The sequence below is a fragment of the Scyliorhinus torazame genome, chromosome 15 (genome assembly GCF_047496885.1).
Source record: "Scyliorhinus torazame isolate Kashiwa2021f chromosome 15, sScyTor2.1, whole genome shotgun sequence".
NCBI classification, from domain to species: domain Eukaryota; kingdom Metazoa; phylum Chordata; class Chondrichthyes; order Carcharhiniformes; family Scyliorhinidae; genus Scyliorhinus; species Scyliorhinus torazame.
This window is the reverse complement of record NC_092721.1, coordinates 24,344,447-24,366,000: the sequence shown is the minus strand read 5'-3', so window position 1 is coordinate 24,366,000 and position 21,554 is coordinate 24,344,447. Positions and strand designations below refer to the sequence as shown.

General features: G+C 45.3%; 1 protein-coding gene across 2 annotated transcripts in view; it reads right to left on the bottom strand.

Annotated features, from left to right (window-relative positions):
• Positions 1-4,480: 4,480 nt before the first annotated feature.
• slain1a (SLAIN motif family, member 1a) overlaps positions 4,481-21,554 on the bottom strand; it is a 149,101-nt gene continuing 132,027 nt past the window's right edge. For both annotated transcript variants that reach the window (XM_072476202.1, XM_072476203.1), the window contains 2 exons: positions 11,723-12,005; positions 4,481-10,112 (listed from right to left, as the gene is read on the bottom strand). In XM_072476202.1, the coding sequence (XP_072332303.1) occupies positions 10,037-10,112; positions 11,723-12,005 (359 nt within the window). In that variant the 3' untranslated portion in view covers positions 4,481-10,036. The remainder of the gene's footprint in view (positions 10,113-11,722; positions 12,006-21,554) is intronic.

Sequence of the window (21,554 nt, the reverse complement as noted above, 5' to 3'; positions counted from 1 at the left end):
AAAAAATCGGTCTCAACCGCAACCTCAAGAAGACTCAAGTCCTTTATCAACCTGCCCCAGGACAAGGTCCGGACTCTCCCTCCAGCATTCCCCTACCTGGGGAGCCACCTCTTATCTAAGACTGACATCGATGTGGAGATCCAACATTGCATCCAATCCACGAGTGCGTCCTTCACATCTCTTAGGATGAGAGTCTTTGGTGACCATGGTCTCCATGGTGACATCAAGATCCAGGCGGTCGTCATCCCAACTCTTTTATACGGTTCAGAAATTTGAACTACATACAGACGCCACGTCAAGCCCCAGGAGAGGTATAATCAATGCTATTGAAGGTGGATTCTCCGCATCAACTGGGAGAACAAGCATACTGACATCAGAGTCCTTGAAGGAGCCAAGAGCACCAGCATTGAGGCCATGATCATCCGAAACGAGCTCCACTGGGCCGGCCGTGTGCTTAGGATGTTAGAGTCCCGACTGCCAAAGCAAACCTTCTTCACCTTGCTCAAGGAAGGCTCCCAAACAAGAGGACAACAAAAGAAACACTTCAAAGACACCCTGAATGTTTACCTCAAGAAATGCAACATAGACGTCAACACCTGGCTGGGGGAACATTGTTCGGAAGACACCTAATTGGAGGAACCTCCTGTTTGAAGGGACACATTTCTTCCAGGACAAAAGGAAAACCAGAAAAGGAGCATTTGAAAGGAATAACAGTGATCTAGAGTCCAAGAACCGATCCCATCTCCCAGAAACACCTGCCAAGTGTGCGGTCGAAGATCGGGCTCATCAGCCACGCAGTGACCCACAGAACCCATGACCAGTAACACAAGAGTTCCTTTAGGTGGACAATCATACTTGTTAGCGGGTGATTGCCAAAGAAGGCTACCCTGAGCAATTGAATATCTCCCTTTTTTGACTTGGCAATCATAACCAGATACGATATTACAAGTTTATAATCATCTACAAATTGAAACACTTTGCATTGAGTTTCTGAATCTAGGTCATTAATGCAAATTAGATCCCTGTCACTATTCCTTTCACTCCTCATCTGGCATAACCCCTCTCATAAATACACATTGCTTGCTACTTTACCATTAGTTTATCATCCAATTTGGAGGTTTACATTGAATTCCTACCAAAGTAGGAAGCAGTGTTGTCATGGTATTGTCACTGGACTGGTAATCTAAACACCCAGGGTAACGTTCAAATGTTCGATCCTCACCTCGCAGATGGGAACATTGGATAGAAATCTGGAATGAAAAGTCTAACGATGAGTATGAAATCATTGTCGATTGTTATAAAATCCCATCTGGTTCATTACTGTTTTATAGGGAAGGAAATCTTCCAATCCTTTTCTTTTATAAGTTTAGAGTTGCCATTTAATTTTTTCCAATTTAGGGGCAATTTAGCGTGGTCAATCCACCTAGCCTGCACATCTTTGGGTTGTGGGGGCGAAACCCATGCAAACACAGGGAGAATGTGCAAACTCCACACGGACAGTGACCCAGGGCCAGGATCGAACCTCGGACCTCGGCGCCGTGAGGCAGCAATGCTAACCCACTGCACCACCGTGCTGCCCCCTGAAATTTTCCAATCCTATATGGTCTGGTCTACATGTGACCCCTGAGCTATAGCAATGTGGTTGACTCTTAAATACCTTCTGAAGTAGCACTCAGTTCAAGGGCAATTAGGATTGGCAATAAATGCTGGCCCAATCAGAGACACCCACATCCCCTGAACATGATTTTTTAAAAATGGAACTTTGTCAAAAGCCTTTTAGAAGTCAAGGTAGATCATAATGTATATTAATGATTTGGACGAGGAAACAAAATGTCCCATCTCAAAGTTTACAGATGATACCAAGTTGGGTGGCAGGGTGAACTGTGACGAGGATGCAGGGATCCTACAGCAAGATCTGGACAGGTTGGGTGAGTGGGCAAACCAATGGATAAATGCGAGGTTGTTCACTTTGGAAGCAAAAACAGGAAACCTGAACGGCTGTAATTTGGGGGAGGGGGGTGTGCAACCAGTTGCTGAAGCTAAGCGTGCAGCTGCAGTAGGCAGTAAAGAAGGCAAATGGTATGTTGATTTTCATTGTGAGTGGTTTCGAGTACAGGAGCAGGGGTATGATGCTGCAATTATACAGGGCCTTAGTGAGGCCACACCTAGAATATTAATAATAATAATTGCCTATTGTCACAAGTAGGCTTCAATGAAGTTACTGCGAAAAGCCCCTAGTCGCCACATTCCGGCGCCTGTTCGGGGAGGCCGGTACGGGAATATTGTGTGCAGTTTTGGTCTCCTTTTCTGAGGAAGGATGTTCTTGCTCTCGAGGGTGTGCAGCAAAGATTTGCCGGACTGATTTCAGGGATGGTGGGACTGACATATGAGGGGAAATTGACTAGGTTAGGATTGTTTTCGCTGGAGTTCAGACGAATGAAGGGGGACTTAATAAAATTCTAACAGGACTAGATAGGGTGGATGCAGGGATGATGTTCCCGATGGTGGGTGTGTCCAGCACCAGGGGTCACAGTCTAAGGATTTGGGGTAAACCATTTAGGACAGAGATGAGGAGACATTTCTTCACCCAAAGCGTGTTGAGCCTGTGGGATTCATTACCACAGGAGATAGTTGAGGTGAAGACATTGAATACATTCAAGAGGCGGTTAGATATGGCACTTGAGCTGACTGGGATCAAGGGTTATGGGGAGAAAGCAGGATTTGGCTATTGAGTTGGATGATCAACCTTGGTCATGACAAATGTCTGAGCAGGCTTGAAGGGCCGAATGGCCTCCTCCTGCTCCTATCTTCTATGTTTCTACAACATGAAGACTTGCATTCTCCCTTGCTGTTTTGACCAGGTCATTGATCCAGGTCCCGAGGCTGGTACCATGAAGTGTTGGCTGCCTTTGCAATCCCACTTCTGTTGAAGCTTCTGTCTTGCTCTCTTTGTTTGTCTGATGGAAAGAGGAAGTGCTGTTACGTCCTCAATTGGAATCTGTACAAACCTATCCGAAACCTTGGCCCCTTGCTTCTGATTCACGTTGCCGCTTGAGATTTTTCCAGTAAATGCAAAGGCCAACATTGGTGATGTGAATCCAACCACCTTGAAAAGTGATGGGTTGCAATTCGCCCCCATGCAAACCTGGCAGAAGCCCACCCTGCAAGTAACTCTCCACCTGCAAGTCATTGACACCCAGATCTTAAAAGCCACTTTGCCTCTGCTGCCCATCCGAAACCCAGTGAGAGTTCAACTGGCTCCCATTATGTCCTATTTGGTGTTTGAGCAATGCTCAAATTGAACGGTCATTCTGAGCAAGCCAACTGTGAATGAAGCTGTAGCCTTGCACACTGCAACATGAAACACCAGCTACTTGTTCTCAGCATCATCGACACTGGAGGACAGCTTTGTGTGATTGGACAGTGACTACACACATCTGTTTGACAACTGTCTGAGAACTCCTGCTACTTTCAGTTCTGAGACAACATGGATAAAATAGTCTCAAGCGGGTACTCTATCAAGCATCTTGACTTTGTAGGCTGTACATACCCAATGCAATCTATGTCTCATTACTTAAAATTAAGATTTGTCTGTACATCACATGAAGATGTGTATGGGGTACACAGTACAGAGAAAGGCTGTCGGGCACAGCTGACATTTCTGCTCTGCACATGTCTCCTCTTTACCTGACACTATCAGCAGAGCGCTCTATTCCTTTCTCCCTTATATGTTTATCACAAGTGTGTCTATGCTATTTTCCTCAATTACTCCATATTCTAAGCATTCGCTGGGTCGAGATGTTTCTCCTGGATTCAATACGAGATTTCTTAGTGACCATCATATATCGAGGAGGTAGTCTTGTGGCGCAATGCGTAGCGTCCCAGCCTCGGACAGAAGCTCTGGGTTCAAGTCCCACCCAAGGCCTCGATGGCCAGGGAAGGTGCATTCATAACACGCCACTTGAGTTGCAAATCTTTCCAAACATGCCAATGGCTGGTGGTAAGAGCGGGAGGGACTCCTAGTCAGCCATGAGTGGCGACTCTTAAGCCTTGAGCCCCTTGCGACAGATTAGCGACCTATTCCGGGAATTACTATGGCAGCAGACAAAAGTCTGCCTTCGTGCACCACTAGGCGTGGGAAGAAAATTGGGGTGGAATCTTACATCGATGGGAGGTTATTTTCTCTGCCTGCAAATGGAATCACTTGGTCTCTACCTCTCCTATCAATCTCTTGCGTAATCTTAAGGACCACTATCAGGTCACCTCCTCAGCCTTCTGTCTTCCTGGGGAAAAGAACTCCACAGACTGTTCAGTTTTTTCTGATAGGTATAATCACTTACCCCTTGTATCATTCTTATAAAGAAAAAAATGTAATGCAAAAGGCAATTAATTTATGTAATTCGTTTTGAAAGCGTACTGGGGATAAAGATCCCAAGAAGTGAGGATAACAGAAAATAAAGCATTGAACAGTGCAAGCAAGTTACATTTGCAACATGACCTTTTTTTTATTTTCAATGATTCAGACCCATGAACCGCAAAAGTGAAATGACGTTGGTAATAACATTCTTTGTTGGTCTTGGTCAAGTTAAGCTACCATTTGAGGTATAGCGTAACCCATCCAAAAGGGGAGGAAAACAAGCTTATTGCATAAAATCATCAATACATTCCTACATTAAAATGGCAATAATGTATTATATTTTATAAGCAATATTTAGTAAAATGCAATTGTAATTGGCTTAATGTATTTGGCATTTCTGTAATACCCCTTGTACAGCATTATTATATGAATCTGTGATAAGTAGTACTGTAAAACCTCTATAAAAATTGTTGTTGAGTGTCCATTAAAAAGTGCACCTTTTTCTCAATACTAATATTAATAAAACATTTCAAAACGTTCAACTATTATTCTAAAAAAATCAGCTCAAACTGTCGCATACATGGTCATTGCTGGGTTTAAGTGCAATGTGCTTCATCACAACTGATAGGACAAATAATTTACGAATAATAAATTAAATTAATTAAACAAAACAACAGGATCGTCAGTGATTAATTTCCTTATGCCCAAATGCTGTGAAACTCCATGAGTGTCAACTTTTGCGGGCTGTATGATGTGAATTATGGCACAAGAAAAGATTTTTGTGTTCGACTTTCACAGACATGGTGGCCAGAGAGGTACTGTGATAAACAGAAAGAAAATATTGCTGCAGTGCTCAATGGCACTGGTCTGACACATTTGCAATCCAAACTTAACAGTTACTTCATTTCAAATGGCTTTCAGAAACTATACCCATCTAACAAAACTGTAATAGACCAATTATTAAAAGCATATTGACTTTAATAGTCAATATTCCAGCACACTTTTTTTTAAATTTAGAGTACCCAATTATTTTTTACAATTAAGGGGCAATTTAGTGTGACCAATCCAGCTATCCTGCACATCTTTTTGGGTTGTGGGGGTGAGGCCCACACAGGCACAGGGAGAATGTGCAAACTCCCCATGGAGAGTGACCCGGGGCTGGGACTGAACCCGGGTCTCGGAGCCGTGAGACAGCGGTGCTAACCACTGCGCCACCTTTTCCAGTACACTTTTAAATATGATTGTATTTAAATGGCTGCTGAAATTTGCAGTTTATATTTGTACCATGCAAATGATTCCAATACTCCTAGTTCGACCAAAGCAACATCAGTCAGTCGGGCCAAAGATCGAAAGAAATGCAAGATAGTTTGAATGACATCAAAAGAGAGAAGTAAACGTTTACATTTGACATCTTCATTACTCATAATGGAGAGAGTAGCAGAACCGATTCAGAACTAGTGTACCTGGAACAGACGTCCCAATAAAAACAGAAACGCTGGAAGTCGCTTGCGCTAGCGTTCTCTCTCTGATGCCAGACAACGTCTTGGGTTCAGTGTTCAGAATTCAGCATTTTTCTCTTTACCATATTGAAGCCTTTTCAGTAATGAATAAATTGCAGTAATTTATTGAAAACGATTGAATCATGAAATCTACAGTGCAGAAAGAGACCATTCGGCCCATCGAGTCTGCACCGGCCCCTGGAAAGAGCACCACACTTAAGTCTACACCTCCACCCAATCCCCATAACCCAACCTAACCTTATTTGGACACGAAGGTCAATTTAACATGGCCAATCCACCTAATCTGCACATCTTTGGACTGTGGGAGGAAACCGGAGCACCCGGGGGAAACCCACGCAGACACGGGGAGAACGCGCAGACTCCGCACAGACAGTGACCCAAGCCGGGAATCGGACCTGGGACCCTGGAGCTGTGAAACAACAGTGCTAACCACTGTGCTACCGTGCCGCGCACGTGCTGCGGCCAACGTTTAGAATTGGCTTTCTTTATTATGTTTAAAAGCACTTCATTGTACAAGAGACTTGAAATGATGCAAATTCCCCTGCAGTGGGTTCAGTCGATAAGTTGCAGAGCCATACAGACCAAACGGGTCAGCTGAATCGGCAGCAGAAGTGGGACAAATGAAGTAAAAGGCTTCGAGTGAAGTGCTGGGAGTTTGGGCCTGTGTGTATGGGGGAAATGGGTGGACGCGTAGTTTTGGGCTAGAGCATTGGAAAGTGTTGTAAATGGGGTAGAAGAGGAGGGGGATTTGGGGGTAGAGAAAATAAAAATGACTACACGTAGATTAACAGGCCGATAAAAATGCGATCACAAGTACTGAGGTTCATTTCAAGAGGGACGAAATTAAAAAGCGGATCAGTTGGATTAAAGTTGTATGGAGTCTTGGTTAGACCACACTTGGGCTGCATTAAACACTTCTTTTCTCCATATTATAGATCGGTCCTAGAGGCAGTGGAGAAGTCATTAAAAGGTTAACAAGGATGACACCAGAAGTTCTACCCAACAGGAAAGATTGAACAGACTGGGCTTCTTTTATCCGTAATAGAGAAAACCGTGAGTCACCATTGCAGAGCTCGTGGAAAAAATTAAAAGGGGTTGATAGCTTAGATGTAGAGAAGGGCAGCACGGTGGCACAGTGGTAGCACTGCAGCCTCACGGCGCTGAGGTCCCAGGTTCGATCCCGGCTCTGGGTCACTGTCAGTGTGGAGTTTGCACATTCTCCCCGCCTCTGCATGGGTTTCACCCCCACAACCCAAAGATGTGCAGGGTAGGTGGATTGGTCACCCTAAATTGCCCCTTAATTGGAAAAGTGAATTAGGGACTCTAAAGTTTTTTTTTTAAATGTAGAGAAAATTCTTCCACTTACAAGAGGGTCCAGAACTAGGGGCCATATATAGGTGCGTGTAACTCCAATTCTCTATGACTTTGATGGGGTTAGTTCTGGTACTCTGGATTGCTCACCCATGGTAAGTTGTTCCTGCTCGTAGTTTCACCAGAAACAATACATCTGCATTGGCTAAATTTACAGTTGCACAGGAATCATATTGGCTTGGAGGTCTGCGAAGACCAAGTTCCCAGCTGAATGCGATGCACAAACCCGAGCAAAACCATTGGACAACGCTGCAAGACTGATCCTCTGATTAGGCTCAGGAAAGATAGAGAGGTGCAGAGATAGAATTCCAGAGCTCGAGGCCGAGACTACCGAAGGCACGGCCACCAAGGGTGGAGTAATTACAATCAAAGAAATGAAGTGGTCCCCCGAATTCTATGTGCTGCTCACCTTGTTTGCAACAGGCGCAGACTCTCAGCAATCATGGCCCTACACCCAAAAGTCAGCTAAAACCAATTTCTAGCCCCAATTTCTTTAAGAAATATCTGAAAGCAACTCATCAAAAAATTGCAATACTTTCCAAAGTATAAGGCAATCATCACACCATTGCTTGCCCCGCTGCCAAATGTATTCATCGCTTTTTGTATAAGTTGGAATAAGTGTTCACCACATTTGTGAGTTAAAGAAGTCGAATTGTAAACACCCAATGATGTCAAGGCTAGAATGTAAGCGATGTTAAATAACTGTGGGCCCCGCCAGTGGTTTCAACCTTGTACGTGGTTGTTCTGGCCCGTGATGAAATGAGATGTGTAAAGCATACCAAAGATGTAACTCCCCATACTATCCTCAAGGTCAGACAATCTCCAACTCATTGTATTAATAAAAAGAAAAATACTATGTGGGCAAAATACTTTTGTGGGCAGCACGGTAGCACAAGTGACTAACACTGTGGCTTCACAGCGCCAGAGTCCCAGGTTCGATTCCCCGCTGGGTCACTGCCTGCGTGGAGTCTGCACTTTCCCCCCGTGTCAGTGTGGGTTTCCTCCGGGTGCTCCGGTTTCCTCCCACGGTCCAAAGATGTGCAGGTTAGGTGGATTGGCCGTGCTAAATTGCCCTTAGTGTCCAAAAAGTTAGGGGGGGTTATTGGGTTAGGGGGATAGGGTGGAAGTGAGAGCTTAAATGGGTCGTTGCAGACTCGATGGGCCGAATGGCCTCCTTCTACACTGTATGTTCTATGTACTGCGGATGCTGGAAATCTGAACTAAAAAAAAAAGAGAGGAAGTGCCTGGAAAATCTCAGCAGGTCTGGCAGCATCAGTGCAGAGAGAAACAGAGGTCACGTTTCAAATCCGAAAGTTAACTCTGCTTCTCTGTCCACAGATCTGCTGAGCTTTTCCCAGCACTTTGTTTCTATTTCCAACTCCCTGTCCTTGGCGGTGGCATGTCACCCGAGGTGACCTTGTGAACGGATAGTGTAAATACCCAGAAAAGGCACGCATTTCAGAGTGTGATATTAGTTGCCACTAATGATCCAATGGGAAATTCATGAGAATGGTTAGGGAGGCGGAATTTGCTTCCACAAAGTATAGGTGCACTGATGCATGGAATGGATACTAGCTGCACACGGAAAGGGGGAAAAGCGCAGAAAGATGGGGCTAGATGAACGGTTGGAGGAGGTTCACTTGGTGCATCAACATCAGCTTACACCTGTCGAGCCGTTTCTGTGCTGTAGATACTTTGTAATGCTATGTAATGTCGCACAGCATTGGCTGAGATATTCCTGTATTCAAATCTCGCGCCAATACACAGAAATGAACAAATATGTGGCCCTTATGGGCGGTACGGTGGCACAGTGGTTAGCACTACTGCCTCACAGCGCCAGGGACCCAGATTTGATTCCAGCCTTCGGTGACTGTGTGGAGTTTGCACGTTCTCCCAGTGTGTGCATGGGTTTGCCCCGGGTGCTCCGGTTTCCTCCCCCAGTCCAAAGATGTTCAGGTTAGGTGGATTCGCCATGCTAAATTGTCCCTTAGTGTCCAAAGATGTGTAGGTTAGGTAGATTGACCATGATCACTGCGCAGGATTACAGGGATAGGGCGGGGTGTGGCCGAGGTAGAGTGCTCTTTTGAAGGGTTGGTACAGACTCGATTGGCCGACTGGTCAAATTTTGCACCGTTGGGATACTATGAACATTTTATATGTGGTGTATACCTAAAACCATGAGCATGTGCTCATCACTTATCATTTATGAAGCAGTTTTAGCTTCTTATTCCCATCTTGTGGAGATTTTATTAAATCCCACTTGCAACACAACTGGAGTTTTTGTAACTGTTGCTTTTAGTTGAGGTATCACAGTTTTGTTAAACAAGTGCTAGCTTGCAACGCACACGTAAAATGAAGTGTTCCCAACTCAAGAGGGTAATAGTTTTTTTTTTCAAATGCAATTCAACAAAGGCAAAGTTAATTTCATTCCTAAATAATAAAGAAATCCCTTATGGCAAAACACTGATCTTAATACTGATTGTAGTTTGAATCATGAATAATGCAAACCTAACATTAAAAATATTGAATTTGGTCAAGGGCATTTTGGACTGATCCGCAGATCTGAGATTATTACAATGCACTGGGCCAAGTTTTAAAAGCACAACAGTTAGTTCACTTATATTACTTATTAACAAAACTTATTTAATCGTGTGCCTCGCCTAGGCTTGAGCATTTTCACTGAAACCAACTGTAGGTGCAAACATCTTGTGACATGCCTAAACCCAGCCAGCTGGGTATCACGGTGTAACTGCTCCTCCTGCTAAAACAGTCTCTGGGGCAGTGAAGGTCAGTAACAGCCGTCTCTCCAACTTCCATCTTTGAGAGAACTGTGTGCAGTAAGGGGCTTTGGGGGTTGAAGAAAACTGGAAATGAAGCAAAACGTACAGCAAGTTAACTCACAGGCCACAAAGTTGACAGTTCCAGTTTAAACAGCACGAGGATCATGGAAGTGCATTATATTCATCCGCTGATATTGTGAACAGCCATTTCTGTAATAACATACTGGATTGTGACTTAATTGCATGTCCGCCATTGTCCAAATGACTCACTGAAGTCAATTTACTGACAATGGAATAAATTATTTTCAACAGCATGGCAGCTCTTCTACTAATTGCTCTTAATGGTATAAGTCAGTAACTCAATGACTGCGATGGAAGACTCATCGGTTTCTTGTGGTGCTGCATATGGAAAGTCAAGACTCAGTATAGCCTTCAGTTGAAATGGGGTTACAGGGTGATGAATACTGAGATCAGAGTGTGCAGACATAATTTACCATCTACTCTGAAGTAATCAGTTAGTCCTTATTTTTGAATTGCCATATGACCATATTTCTAACCCAAATGTCGACGTGAACCTCATGCATAGTAATTATACCCTCCCACGCCCAAATGTTCTGCTGACAAGAGGTTATAATTACATGGCAAGTTTGCACAGGTAGCTGCATTATAATCATGCGCAGGAGAACAATTAAATGGAAATATTTGACAGGAAGTATGCTTTGACATAACATATTTGACATTTTATTCACTGATCCACATACACACACAAACGCACACATGGTTATAATGGCTGACTGCTGGGACGTGGTATTTGAGGACATCTGAAACTGGGTTTCATTTTGAGTTGGCTGCATTTGGAGACGCCGCAATTGCAAAGTGCATATGCCTTGCTTATATACAACTGCAGGGTCAGTATTAAGGATATAGCCCACATAACAATGGACCACACTTAATGCTTAATCTCCAATAATTCTTTCCCACCCCCATTACATTTTCTACATTTAATCCTCATTAATCTATATTCCACTCTACCATAACATACTGTGCTTAGCACTCATTAATATACTTTCCATTACATCATTAAATTCTACTCTTAATCCTCATAAACCTACGATCAACAATATCCATTTCATATTATTTTTTCTCTCCTGTTTTAGAAATTACTTATGCAGGCGGATATCCTGTATCGCACTATTTAATGGAATATTCTGCATTGCTTGTGGTATAGACATTGATTATTCACTAATAATTGAGCAAATCCGGCATCTGATTACTGCTTGATCATCTCTGCCTCGGGCTGACTAAAAACAATGAGGGGAAACTCAAACTCTCCTCGACACTAATATCATGTATCCAAAGGTGAAAACGAAACCTAAAACGCGAGCGGACATAATTCAACTCAAGTGAGGCGAGTGCACATGCGCAAAGGTGCTTGTAAGTTGGCGTCTGGAGATAGAGTGAAAGATTTGATGGACTCCAGTAAACTCTATCGGATCCTGATACACATGTTAAGTAAGGTTACTTTATCCTGATGGAGTAGAAATGAACTAAACTTCAACTACCTCTGGACAAGCCACAAAACAGCAGCAACTAGGAGTTAACGGCCGACGGTACCAATAATAAAAAAAACATGGAAAGGAATAAATCCCTTTTTTTTTTACAAATTAAAATTGCTTCTTGCAATAAGGCTTTACCTTCGAACAGGTTGCGCCAGTTTGCTCCTGGGTATTCCACTACTTCCGATGGTAGATGTTGGTCTGGGAAGGCCACTCCGACCCGGTATTCCCGTGTTTCCAGGCCTATTTGGTAGAGGGATGCCAGTGCTCGAAATGGAATGCAAACTGACTGACGTATGGATCCCATTCGTGTTACTCACGGTCGGACTCACGTATGCCGTTGCTTTAGGTGGCTGCCGGACTGACAACGGAAAATGGCTGACGCTGTTGACTCGGTGTTGAAGCTTATTTAGAGAAGGACCTAGAAGTGAAGAGAAGTTCAGGATTACTTGTACAACACATTTCATATTTATTTATTCCCCCCCCCCCTGCTTTTATGAGGGCCACGAAGAGTCCAACACGAGTTTGTAAGTCAAACGACACTTTACTTTGCTACTGGTCTTCTCTCTAGCCGGTACTGAACTGGCCGGCTCTATTTATACTACAGAAAAGGTTAACAATAAAATGTGAAAATCCAATAAAAACACTTAAAAAAAAAGAAAAGGTTAGCAATTGACCCACCCCCTTATCAAGGGAACTCATATTTCTCAAGATCCATGGCGTAACCATCCACGGTCACTCTCGAGGCCTCCCATGCCCAGTGGACACCGCAGGCGTTGGATTGCTTTATCGACCGTTCTTTTCACATTATGATTCGATTTTGCTAAGTTTCCATTTTTCTTTATTATTTCTGGGCAGTACCCCTACCAGGGGCAGCGCCTTTTAATTTATCCCTCAGTTAATTGCTGTTATTCTATTTAGTTGATTGGACCCTAAAATAAACCATGGGGTAACTAATTGCCCCTACCCAATAGGATCTGTGCAGGTTACAACACCCCCTCAGTAGGAGTTTTCACCTTTGTTTAGTCCATTGTTTAGGCCGCTTGGGCGGTACATTCAACTACTCTGATCTTTAAATGCAAATGTTGCCCTTCCATGAACTTCAGTGCACAGCAGCGATCGCCATACAGTAGTAGACATGTATAGCATTTCCCTGACAGCATATACCGCATTGTTTCAAGCGGCAAGGCTTGGTCTGAAAGTTAGATGAATCAGGTTGCTGTCTTGCATTGTTCAGTCACAATAGGTGTTAATGTGGCAACAAAGGTACAAGGATCAAAAATGCAAAATAATTATACGGCTTCTCCTGACAAACTTAAACTTGAGTGTGAAGAAGCTCCAATTCAACAAAAGCAGTTCACACATCATTTGCAACGATTTGAGCTGTGGAGTAGGCAGACTCAATGTTACCAGTTGAAAATGAAAAATGACCAGTTTCATTTGCGATTCCTTTGGTCACAGCGGTTCAGTCAGTCAGTCAAACAAAACCAGATTGCGAATTCAGCATAGATACAAGTTCCCACATCGCATCGCTTCATCCTACATCACAAAGGGGGCCCTACTTTCTGAAATTCCCTCCCGAAACTCCTCAGCCCACATCATTTATAAATGGTCCCGAATAACTCTTTATTTCAACTGGTTCCTGCCCTTATCCCAAAGCTTTCTGTTTGGCAGCTTGCCATTGCCGCGTGTCAACTGCTGCAGAGAACTCCATCTTCTCTCTGCGCATTCGGAGTTGCGGCGGCTGTTTTGTTATGCTCTTGACGTAGCATAAGCTGCTTCCTTGATGTGCGCTCTGACAAAGGAAGATTCAGACTTGGAGGTAGCTTTAACACATGTATTACTGTTAACGATTCTCCTACTTAGATTCGACTCTCCTGTTAATCCTGCTATAGCTACTCAGACTAACTAACCAGTCTGCTACAATCCACGTGGTGGGTGTGATGTGTTTCAATCATCTCTGTCTGTACTCACTAACTGTCTCCACTGGAAAGAGACTGAGCATGTGTGCTGTGTCCTTTTATATGGGTTGGTGTAATGCCCCCCCTGTGGTAGTGTCACGTCTGGGAGTGTCGTGACTGCCCATTGGTCGTGTCCTATCTTACTGACCTATTGGTTGAATGTCTGTGTGTCATGATGTCTCTGGTGCTCCCTCTGGTGTCTAGCTCGGTGTAGTGTGTTCACATTAACCCCTTGTGTATTTACAGTGACGCATATCACCACAGCGGCAAGCTAAATTTCTGCTATATCCATTCCCACTGTGACTCACAAAGTGATAAATGTAAATCTTCCACCAACTCAGGAGCAAGCTTCAGATGCAACCTTAAAAAAGTGAGATCACAAGTTTGCATGACTGATCATTCTGTTGTACATTTTCCCTTGGAAACAAAATATTCCCAAATCTGTCCATAGTTTCCCTTAAAATACTGGGAGCTGCTTGTAACCACATATTAATTGGGTGTTAATTGCATTCCGGTAAAGGGTTTAATTCAGGATTTATCTGTGTTAACACATTTAAAAAACAGGCTGAAATAGGGCTATGCTGTTGGAGGCACACAAATATGTGATCAGTATCCCTAAATAAAAGCTAATAAGTTAATAAAGACTTGACATCGGTGTTATATCCTTCACTGCCTGGTTATCCTTCCTTTTGACACACTAACAAAGAATAAAATAAACAAAGCAATAAGCAGCCTCTATCAGCGGTCACATATTATCAGCATGTATCTCTCTCCCTCTTGTGGAATAATATTAATTGTCTACACAGCTGACGAGAGAGAGCGGAGCTTGTTTCATTTGGCACTGGCAAATCAGCTGATGCTGCCAGTGTGGTTTTTGGAGCTGAACTTTATTTGGATTGGATGGCAGACGAGCCTGCCGTCCGCTGTGTTACCACGGAGATGGATAGGATGAGAATGGTGCTCCAATCGGAGAACTGCTCTACTTTAAAATAAAATTCCTGCTTTCAATGCAGCACATTGAACACACCAAGAGATTGTTTTCTCCTTCGATGCATGGAAGGTAAACCTCTGCATTCACCACATTGTCGTCTGGACCTCCTGCCAGCTACAGACTACACAGGGGCTGTTCAGCACACTGGGTGATTGTGGCGACGAGGGGCTTTTCACAGTAACTTCATTTGAAGCCTACTTGTGACAATAAGTGATTTTCATTTTATTTTTCAAAGCCTATCTCCTGCTTCCCTCCTCTCTGTTTTTCAGATGGAATGTTCCCTCAGTGACATCTTATTTCATTCTTTCCCCACCCCTTCCTTCAGCTGCCTTTCCCCGCGGGGCACCTTCTCCTGCAAGAGCGGATGATACTAAATCTATTCACTCACTTTCTCCCACCCTATTCTCCAGGGCTGCGAACACTGTTTCCGTGAGAGATGCGCGTCCTTTCGTCAACGCAGAATATTACAATTGTTGCTCACGCTGCAATCTCCGCTGCACCCCGTGGAGACCAAAGGCAGGTTAGGTGCCTGGTTTGCAAGTACCACAATAAGCCCTGGGCTCCCTGCAACTCCATCCCACGACCAATCTGACCACTTCCTCTTCGGTGGCACAGTGGTTAGCACCGCTGCCTCACAGCGGCAGGGACCCAGGTTCAATTCCGACCTTGGGTCACTGTCTGTGTGGAGTTTGCACGTTCTCCCCGTGTCTGCGTGGGTTTCCTCCGGCTGCTGCGGTTTCCTCCCACAGTCCAAACATGTGCAGGTTAGCTGGATTGGCCATGCTAAATTGTCCCTCAGGATGGGGTTGCAGGAATAGGATGGGGGATTGGGCCTAGGTAGGGTGGCCTTTCAAAGGGTCCGTGCAGACTCGATGGGCTGAATAGCCTTCTTCTGCACTGTAGAGATTCTATCTTTAGTACTGAAGTTCAAGGCAAATTGTAGAAACACTAGGATGCTGGATTCTCCATCCTGCCGCGCCAAATGTCTGGTTCAGCACGCCGGCGGGATGCTCCATTTCGCCGGCTGGTCAATGGGGTTTCCCATTGTGCCCATGCCGTCGGGAAACCCCCGTGCTGCCGGCAAAATGGAGCAACCCGACGGTGGAGAATCCAGCCCCATATCTGCAACCTTTTGGTTTGAAGACAGAATTCAATCACCTCAGACATGAAGCACAGCTTCCATCTATTTTCAGTATGACATGCTGGCGATATGAGATGGTTAATGTCATTCGTCATGAGTTGACTTTAAGTGTTGAGATGCTAGGCAGACCATAGTAACAGTATGGGAGTATGGGACCATAGTAACAGTATATGGGAGTTTGAAGGTTGCACTTTTCTTGCTAACACCCGAACCTGCCAACACTTTTCAGGGCCAGCAGATTTCCTGACTATTTTACCCCCTCTCCCGTTTTATTGTAATGTTTTCCACCATCTCATCTCTGCCTTAGATTGTGTCCCACTGTGTTAGCTACTGTTCCCTCAATGTCTAATGCATGTTTCCATTATTTCAGCGGAAAGATCACTTCAGTTGTTTATCTACCGCCAGTTTTCTTTGAAGCAGGTTGCAGATCATTACACCAGTCCCTCCTTTCTCTTCTCCTTCCTTTGTTCTGATTGTATTAAAATGCTTCTGCGTCAGTCTTGTTATTAGTTCTGACGTGCGGCTGAAACACTCACTTATGGAAATTAGACGAGGCGTTGTAGTTCCAGCATGTTGTGTGCTTGTTTCGGATTCCAGTTTTTGGCTGTTTTACACTAAAGGTAATCATGCTCTACCCAATTAACATCACTTTGTTTCGGAGTACAACTTCACAGCACGACTTTCATTCAATCATGAACTCATAGAAATGTACTGTGCTAGAGGAGACCGATCATGCTGGCTTTTTGAATGAGCAGTCATACTTAATTACACATCCCTGTATTTTGTCCATAATCCTGTAAGTTTCTCATCTTCAAATACCTGTCCAACTCCCTTTTAAAATTTTCCACAAAGTCAGCATTTAAGGTAGTGAGCTCCAGATACCAGTAAGTCTGAGTCAAAAATGTGTCTCCTCAGTTCCTCTCTATATACCTTTCCAATAATTTTGAATCAATGTTTTTTAACACAGTTTTAACCAAGAGGAAACATTTCCCCCCTCGAACAAAATCTTCCACCTTGAAAACCTTTAACTCATCTCTTAACCTCTTTTGCATAAAATACGACCAATTGCTTCCAAACATTTAGCTGTAGCACTCAACGTTGCATGAAGGGAAGCAATGAGTAAATCTGTGTCCCATTCTCGAAAGGACGCTTGAATCAATCAGCGAGCATCTTGGGACAAAATAAAATCTGAAGCCAGCTTTATGCACTGGGCACGGTAACATAGTGGTTAGCACTGTAGCTTCACAGCTCCAGGGTCCCAGGTTCAATTCCCGGCTTGGGTCACTGTCTGCGTGGAGTTTGCACGTTCTCCTCGTGTGCGTGGGTTTCCTCCGGCAGCTCGAGTTTCCTCGGACAGTCCAAAGATGTGCAGGATAGGTGGATTGGCCATGGTAAATTGCTCTTGGCGTCCAAAGGGGTTGGGTTGGGGTTGCTGGGTTCCGGGTATGGGGCGGAGGTGTAGGCTTAGGTGGGGCACTCTTTCCAAGGGCCGGTGCAGACTCGATGGGCCGAATGGCCTCCTTCTGTACTGTGAATTCAATGTCTATCATTTTATTATTGCTTTTCCCCCCCAACTACAATCTGAATTCTTTCACAGCGAAGAGGACATCAGAAAGAACTGGAAGGTCTCACAGCTGAGGTGTGCTGTTGCTATACGACCAACACAAAAATCGGCTTGTATAGTTTCAACTTCATGGCTTCAGGAAATAGCTCCAGCAAGACCCATGCACACTCACCCAGCTTTAGAAATTACACCTGATTACAACCGAATAGCTTAAGCTGCAGAACAGGGTACTGGGTTCGAATTTATGCTCCACACCCACCTCCTCCGACTCCTCTTCAACTCACTCTGTCAGGATATCCTTCTATTCCATTCTCCCTCACCCAGCTGCTCCTTAAATGCATCTATGCCCTTCGTATCAGCTACACCGTGTGATGGCAAGATCCACCCTGTCAGAAAACAATCTTAGCAAATGAAACCAACTGTGCTTCTGTGACTAAACTGCGCTTCTGTTGCTTTCGGCTCCGATAAAACGAGACAGGGCATCGAGAAAAAAAAAAAATTAGCTACAAGGAATCCCTACACTGGTCGATCTATCCAGTTTGTCTTGAAAACACGAAGCATTGCCTGTCGTGAAAATGCCCAATCTTTTGGAGTTCAGGGACTGGGTGCATGCATCAAAAGCTCGGGAGTGCGGCACATTTGATTATATAGGAAGCCCTCATGTGCAAACATTGAGACATCTGCTTCACTAAAAAAAATAATCCTCACACCGAATGCAAAATATCCAAAACTGAGACTCCCATACCCTTAAAAAGACGAGACAATCACACACAAAAATAGATCCTATGGAGCAATACCACTGACATATACACATTCAGCACAGAAACAAGACAATCTGCTTTCTATATAAGTATGAGACCACCATACACTGGAATTTAAAACTGCACACACACAAATATTTCAATGCAAACAAATTCCAGGCCTCTCCTGCTCCAGCCTCAGACAGAGAGGCAGATCATCTTGGTCCTGCAGCAACCACAGATGACTTTAGCCAAATTAGTGCCAGATCCAACTCAGAATCGTTTTAGGTTTAGTTACTTATTGCTGATTCCATCTAATCTATCAAGCACATATTAAATATTTATCACAAAGTATTGCATTACGAAAGTTCATAGAACGAGGTCTTCAGGAGTAGAGCCTAACAAGATCTGTTTTAGTGATTATTTTGACCCAAGATATATTATTTAAAAGCTTTTGGTTTCTGAAGAGAACAGTGAAATGTTCAGCATAAATTTAAAATGTAAATATTGATAGAATCATAAAGTGGTGAGAATGGTTATGGCGCAGGAGGAGGTCACTTGGCCTGTCATGAACATGCTAGCCCTGCAGTAGCAACTCTGATTGGGCCTCAAGTTTGTTATCGTGTGTGTGGATGCACACTTCCTATGTAATCAGATGCGTCCTACTCTCTGGGTTTGAAGCATGTCTGTCTCACAGCCTCCCTTTTCGCCACAGATTTTTTTCTACTCAAATAATGATCCAAAATCTTTCTTAATGCCAAGATTGAATGGACCTCGATCTCAGCTTCAGACAGTGCATTCAAGATCTTGCTGACTCCCCAAATAAAATAGCTTTCCCTCATGTCATCGTTGCTTCACCTGAAATCGGTGTCCTCTGGTTCTCAATCCATCCACCAAGGGGAACAGATTCTTTCCAGGACCCACATAGTTTTGGTTTTGAAAGGCTTTATTAAATCACCTATCAACCTTCTCTTCTCCAGTAAAACAGTCCCGAGCTTCTTCAATCTCCACACAACTAAAGTTCCTCAGCAATGGAACCATTCTTGCTATTCTTTCAAGAGGCCCAGTCAGAGTTTTATGCGGGTTTTTCACAACATTCCTTGCATTGGGCTCTACACACATTGGAGATATAAACACTGGAACGTGAAAGCATTGTAAACTGTGAGGAGGATAGTGTAGAACTTCAAAAGGACATAGACAAGTTGGTGGAGTGAGCAGATAGGTGGCAGATGAGGTTCAATGTGGAGAAGTGTGATGTGATGCATTTTAGTCGGAAGAACATGGACAGACAATATAAAATAAGAGGTAACATTCTTAAGGGTGTGCAGGAGCAGAGGGACATGAGTATATCTGTGGAAAGATCATTGAAGGTGACAGGACAGGTAGAGAGAGCAGTTAATAAAGTATATAGCATTCTGGGCTTTGTGAATAAGGGCATAGAGTACAAGAGCAAGGCGGTTATACTGAACTTATACTAGTTATACCTCAGCTGGAATATTGGGCGCGATTCTCCGGTCCCGCGACTAAGTGCCCACGCCGTCGTGAACGCCGTCGAGGTTCACAACGGCGCAAAACGACCCCGATCTCGACCGATTCAGGGCCTGAAAATGGGCTAGGATCGGGGCCGCGAGAAACTCGGGGGGCCTCCTTTCCTCCGCCGCCCCGCAAGAAGATGTCGGATGGATCTTGTGGGGCGGCGGAGGAAAGGAGGTCCTCCTTCAGAGAGGCCGGCCCGCCGATCGGTGGGCACCGATCGCGGGCCAGACCACTTTTGAGTCCTACCCCGGTGAAAGAACCCCCCTCGCCACCCCCCCCACAGGCTGCCCCCCCCAGCATTCCCGTGCTGTTCCCACCAGCAGCGACCAGGTGTGGATGGCGCCGGCGGGAAGCCATCGTTTTGGGCAGGCCGCTCGGCCCATCCGGGCCGGGGAATAGCGGGTGTAGCGGAGAATCGCCATTTTGGGTGTCCCGGGCGATTCTCCGGCCTGTGCCGCGCAGAACTCGATGGGGCCGTTCTCGCCGCTTGGGTGAATCGTGGGAGGGCGTCGGACAGGCGTCGCGGGGAAAAATGGCGCACCAGGGGATTCTCCCAACCAGCGCGGGAGCGGAGAATCGCGCCCAGTGTGTACAGTTATGGGCCCCATCCTATTGGATGGATGTGAACCCATTTGGAGAGAGTGCAGAAAAGGTTTACCAGAATGATTCCAGGGATGAGAACATGTATTGAGGTTAGGTTGGAGAGGTTGGGACTGTTCTCCTTGAAGAGAAGAAGGAGAAGAGGAGATTTGATTCGGATGCTCAAAATCATGAGGGGGCTGGACAGAGTAGACAGGGAGAAACTGTTCCCACTCATATAAGGATCAAGAATGACAGGGCACAGATTTAAAGTGATTTGCAAAAGAAGCACATGTGTGGTGAGGAAATACGCTTTTACTCAAGTTGTTTGGATCTTGGATGTCTGGAAGTATGGTGGACGCAGGTTCAATTGAGACATTTAAGAGGGCATTAGATGATTATTTGAATGTGGACAATGAGCAGCGGTTCGGGACCAGGCAGGTGAATGGCACTAAGTTATGATGCTCTTTTGGAGAGCCGGTGCAGTCACGATGGGCAGGATGGCCTCCTCTTGCGTCATACAATTCTGTTACTTTGTGAACATGAAAATTCATGGCAGTAGGGAAAACTCAGTTCCAGAGTAGGAGAAGATAAGGGGTGGGATTCTCCGTCGGCCGATGCCGAAATCAAGAATGGTGATTGGGCGGACAATTGATCCTGATGCCGAAATCGTGGTGGGTGCCGGGTTCATGCCGAATTGCAAGTCTCCGGAACCTCGATAGCGGGGTCAATCATTCCACTTCACCCACACATTAAACACCATTTGCATATCATTAGCGGGCCTGACCCCGGATTGATGGGGGGATGGGCTGTGGTGACCGCCAACAGGACCGGGCCAGTGTCCAGGCACGGACCGCCATTGCCGCGGCCTGCAAGGCAGCAACCTTGCTGCGCACTCCACTAACCACACATCTTGGCCCATGGTTCTGCAGAGTGACACGGGTCGTATGGGTGTCCTCACACTACCCCACCCCCACCCCAATCGGCCGCCACCCGCCAGCAGGGCATCACGCGGCCCACCCAAGGGCAATGCCCACAACAGCCCCTACAGGGGGTGCCAGAGTGCACCACTGGCAAGGGAAGCACCAGCCGACAGTACCACTGGCAGCAGGGATGGGCGCCAGGGCCAGAGACCCCTACGGTGCCGGGCACTGACGGAGCCAGGGTTGCAGAGATGGGGGAAGGAAGGCCACCATGTAGCCCATTGGACCTGGTTGGGCATGGGGCACCATGTTAATATGTCAGCCTTTCACCCCCTGCAGACAATGGATATTGGAATTCAACCAGCAATGGTGGCCTTCCTGCTAACCACCATGGCCCTAAGGGATACACTGCGGCTGTACGAGCCGGAACTGCCCAAGGAGGAAGCTGCAGCAGCGGGGCGTGCCCCAGAGGAAAAGGATGCAGCCGATGAGGATGGAGAACCGGCCGCCTAACTGACCGAGGAGGAGGTACAAA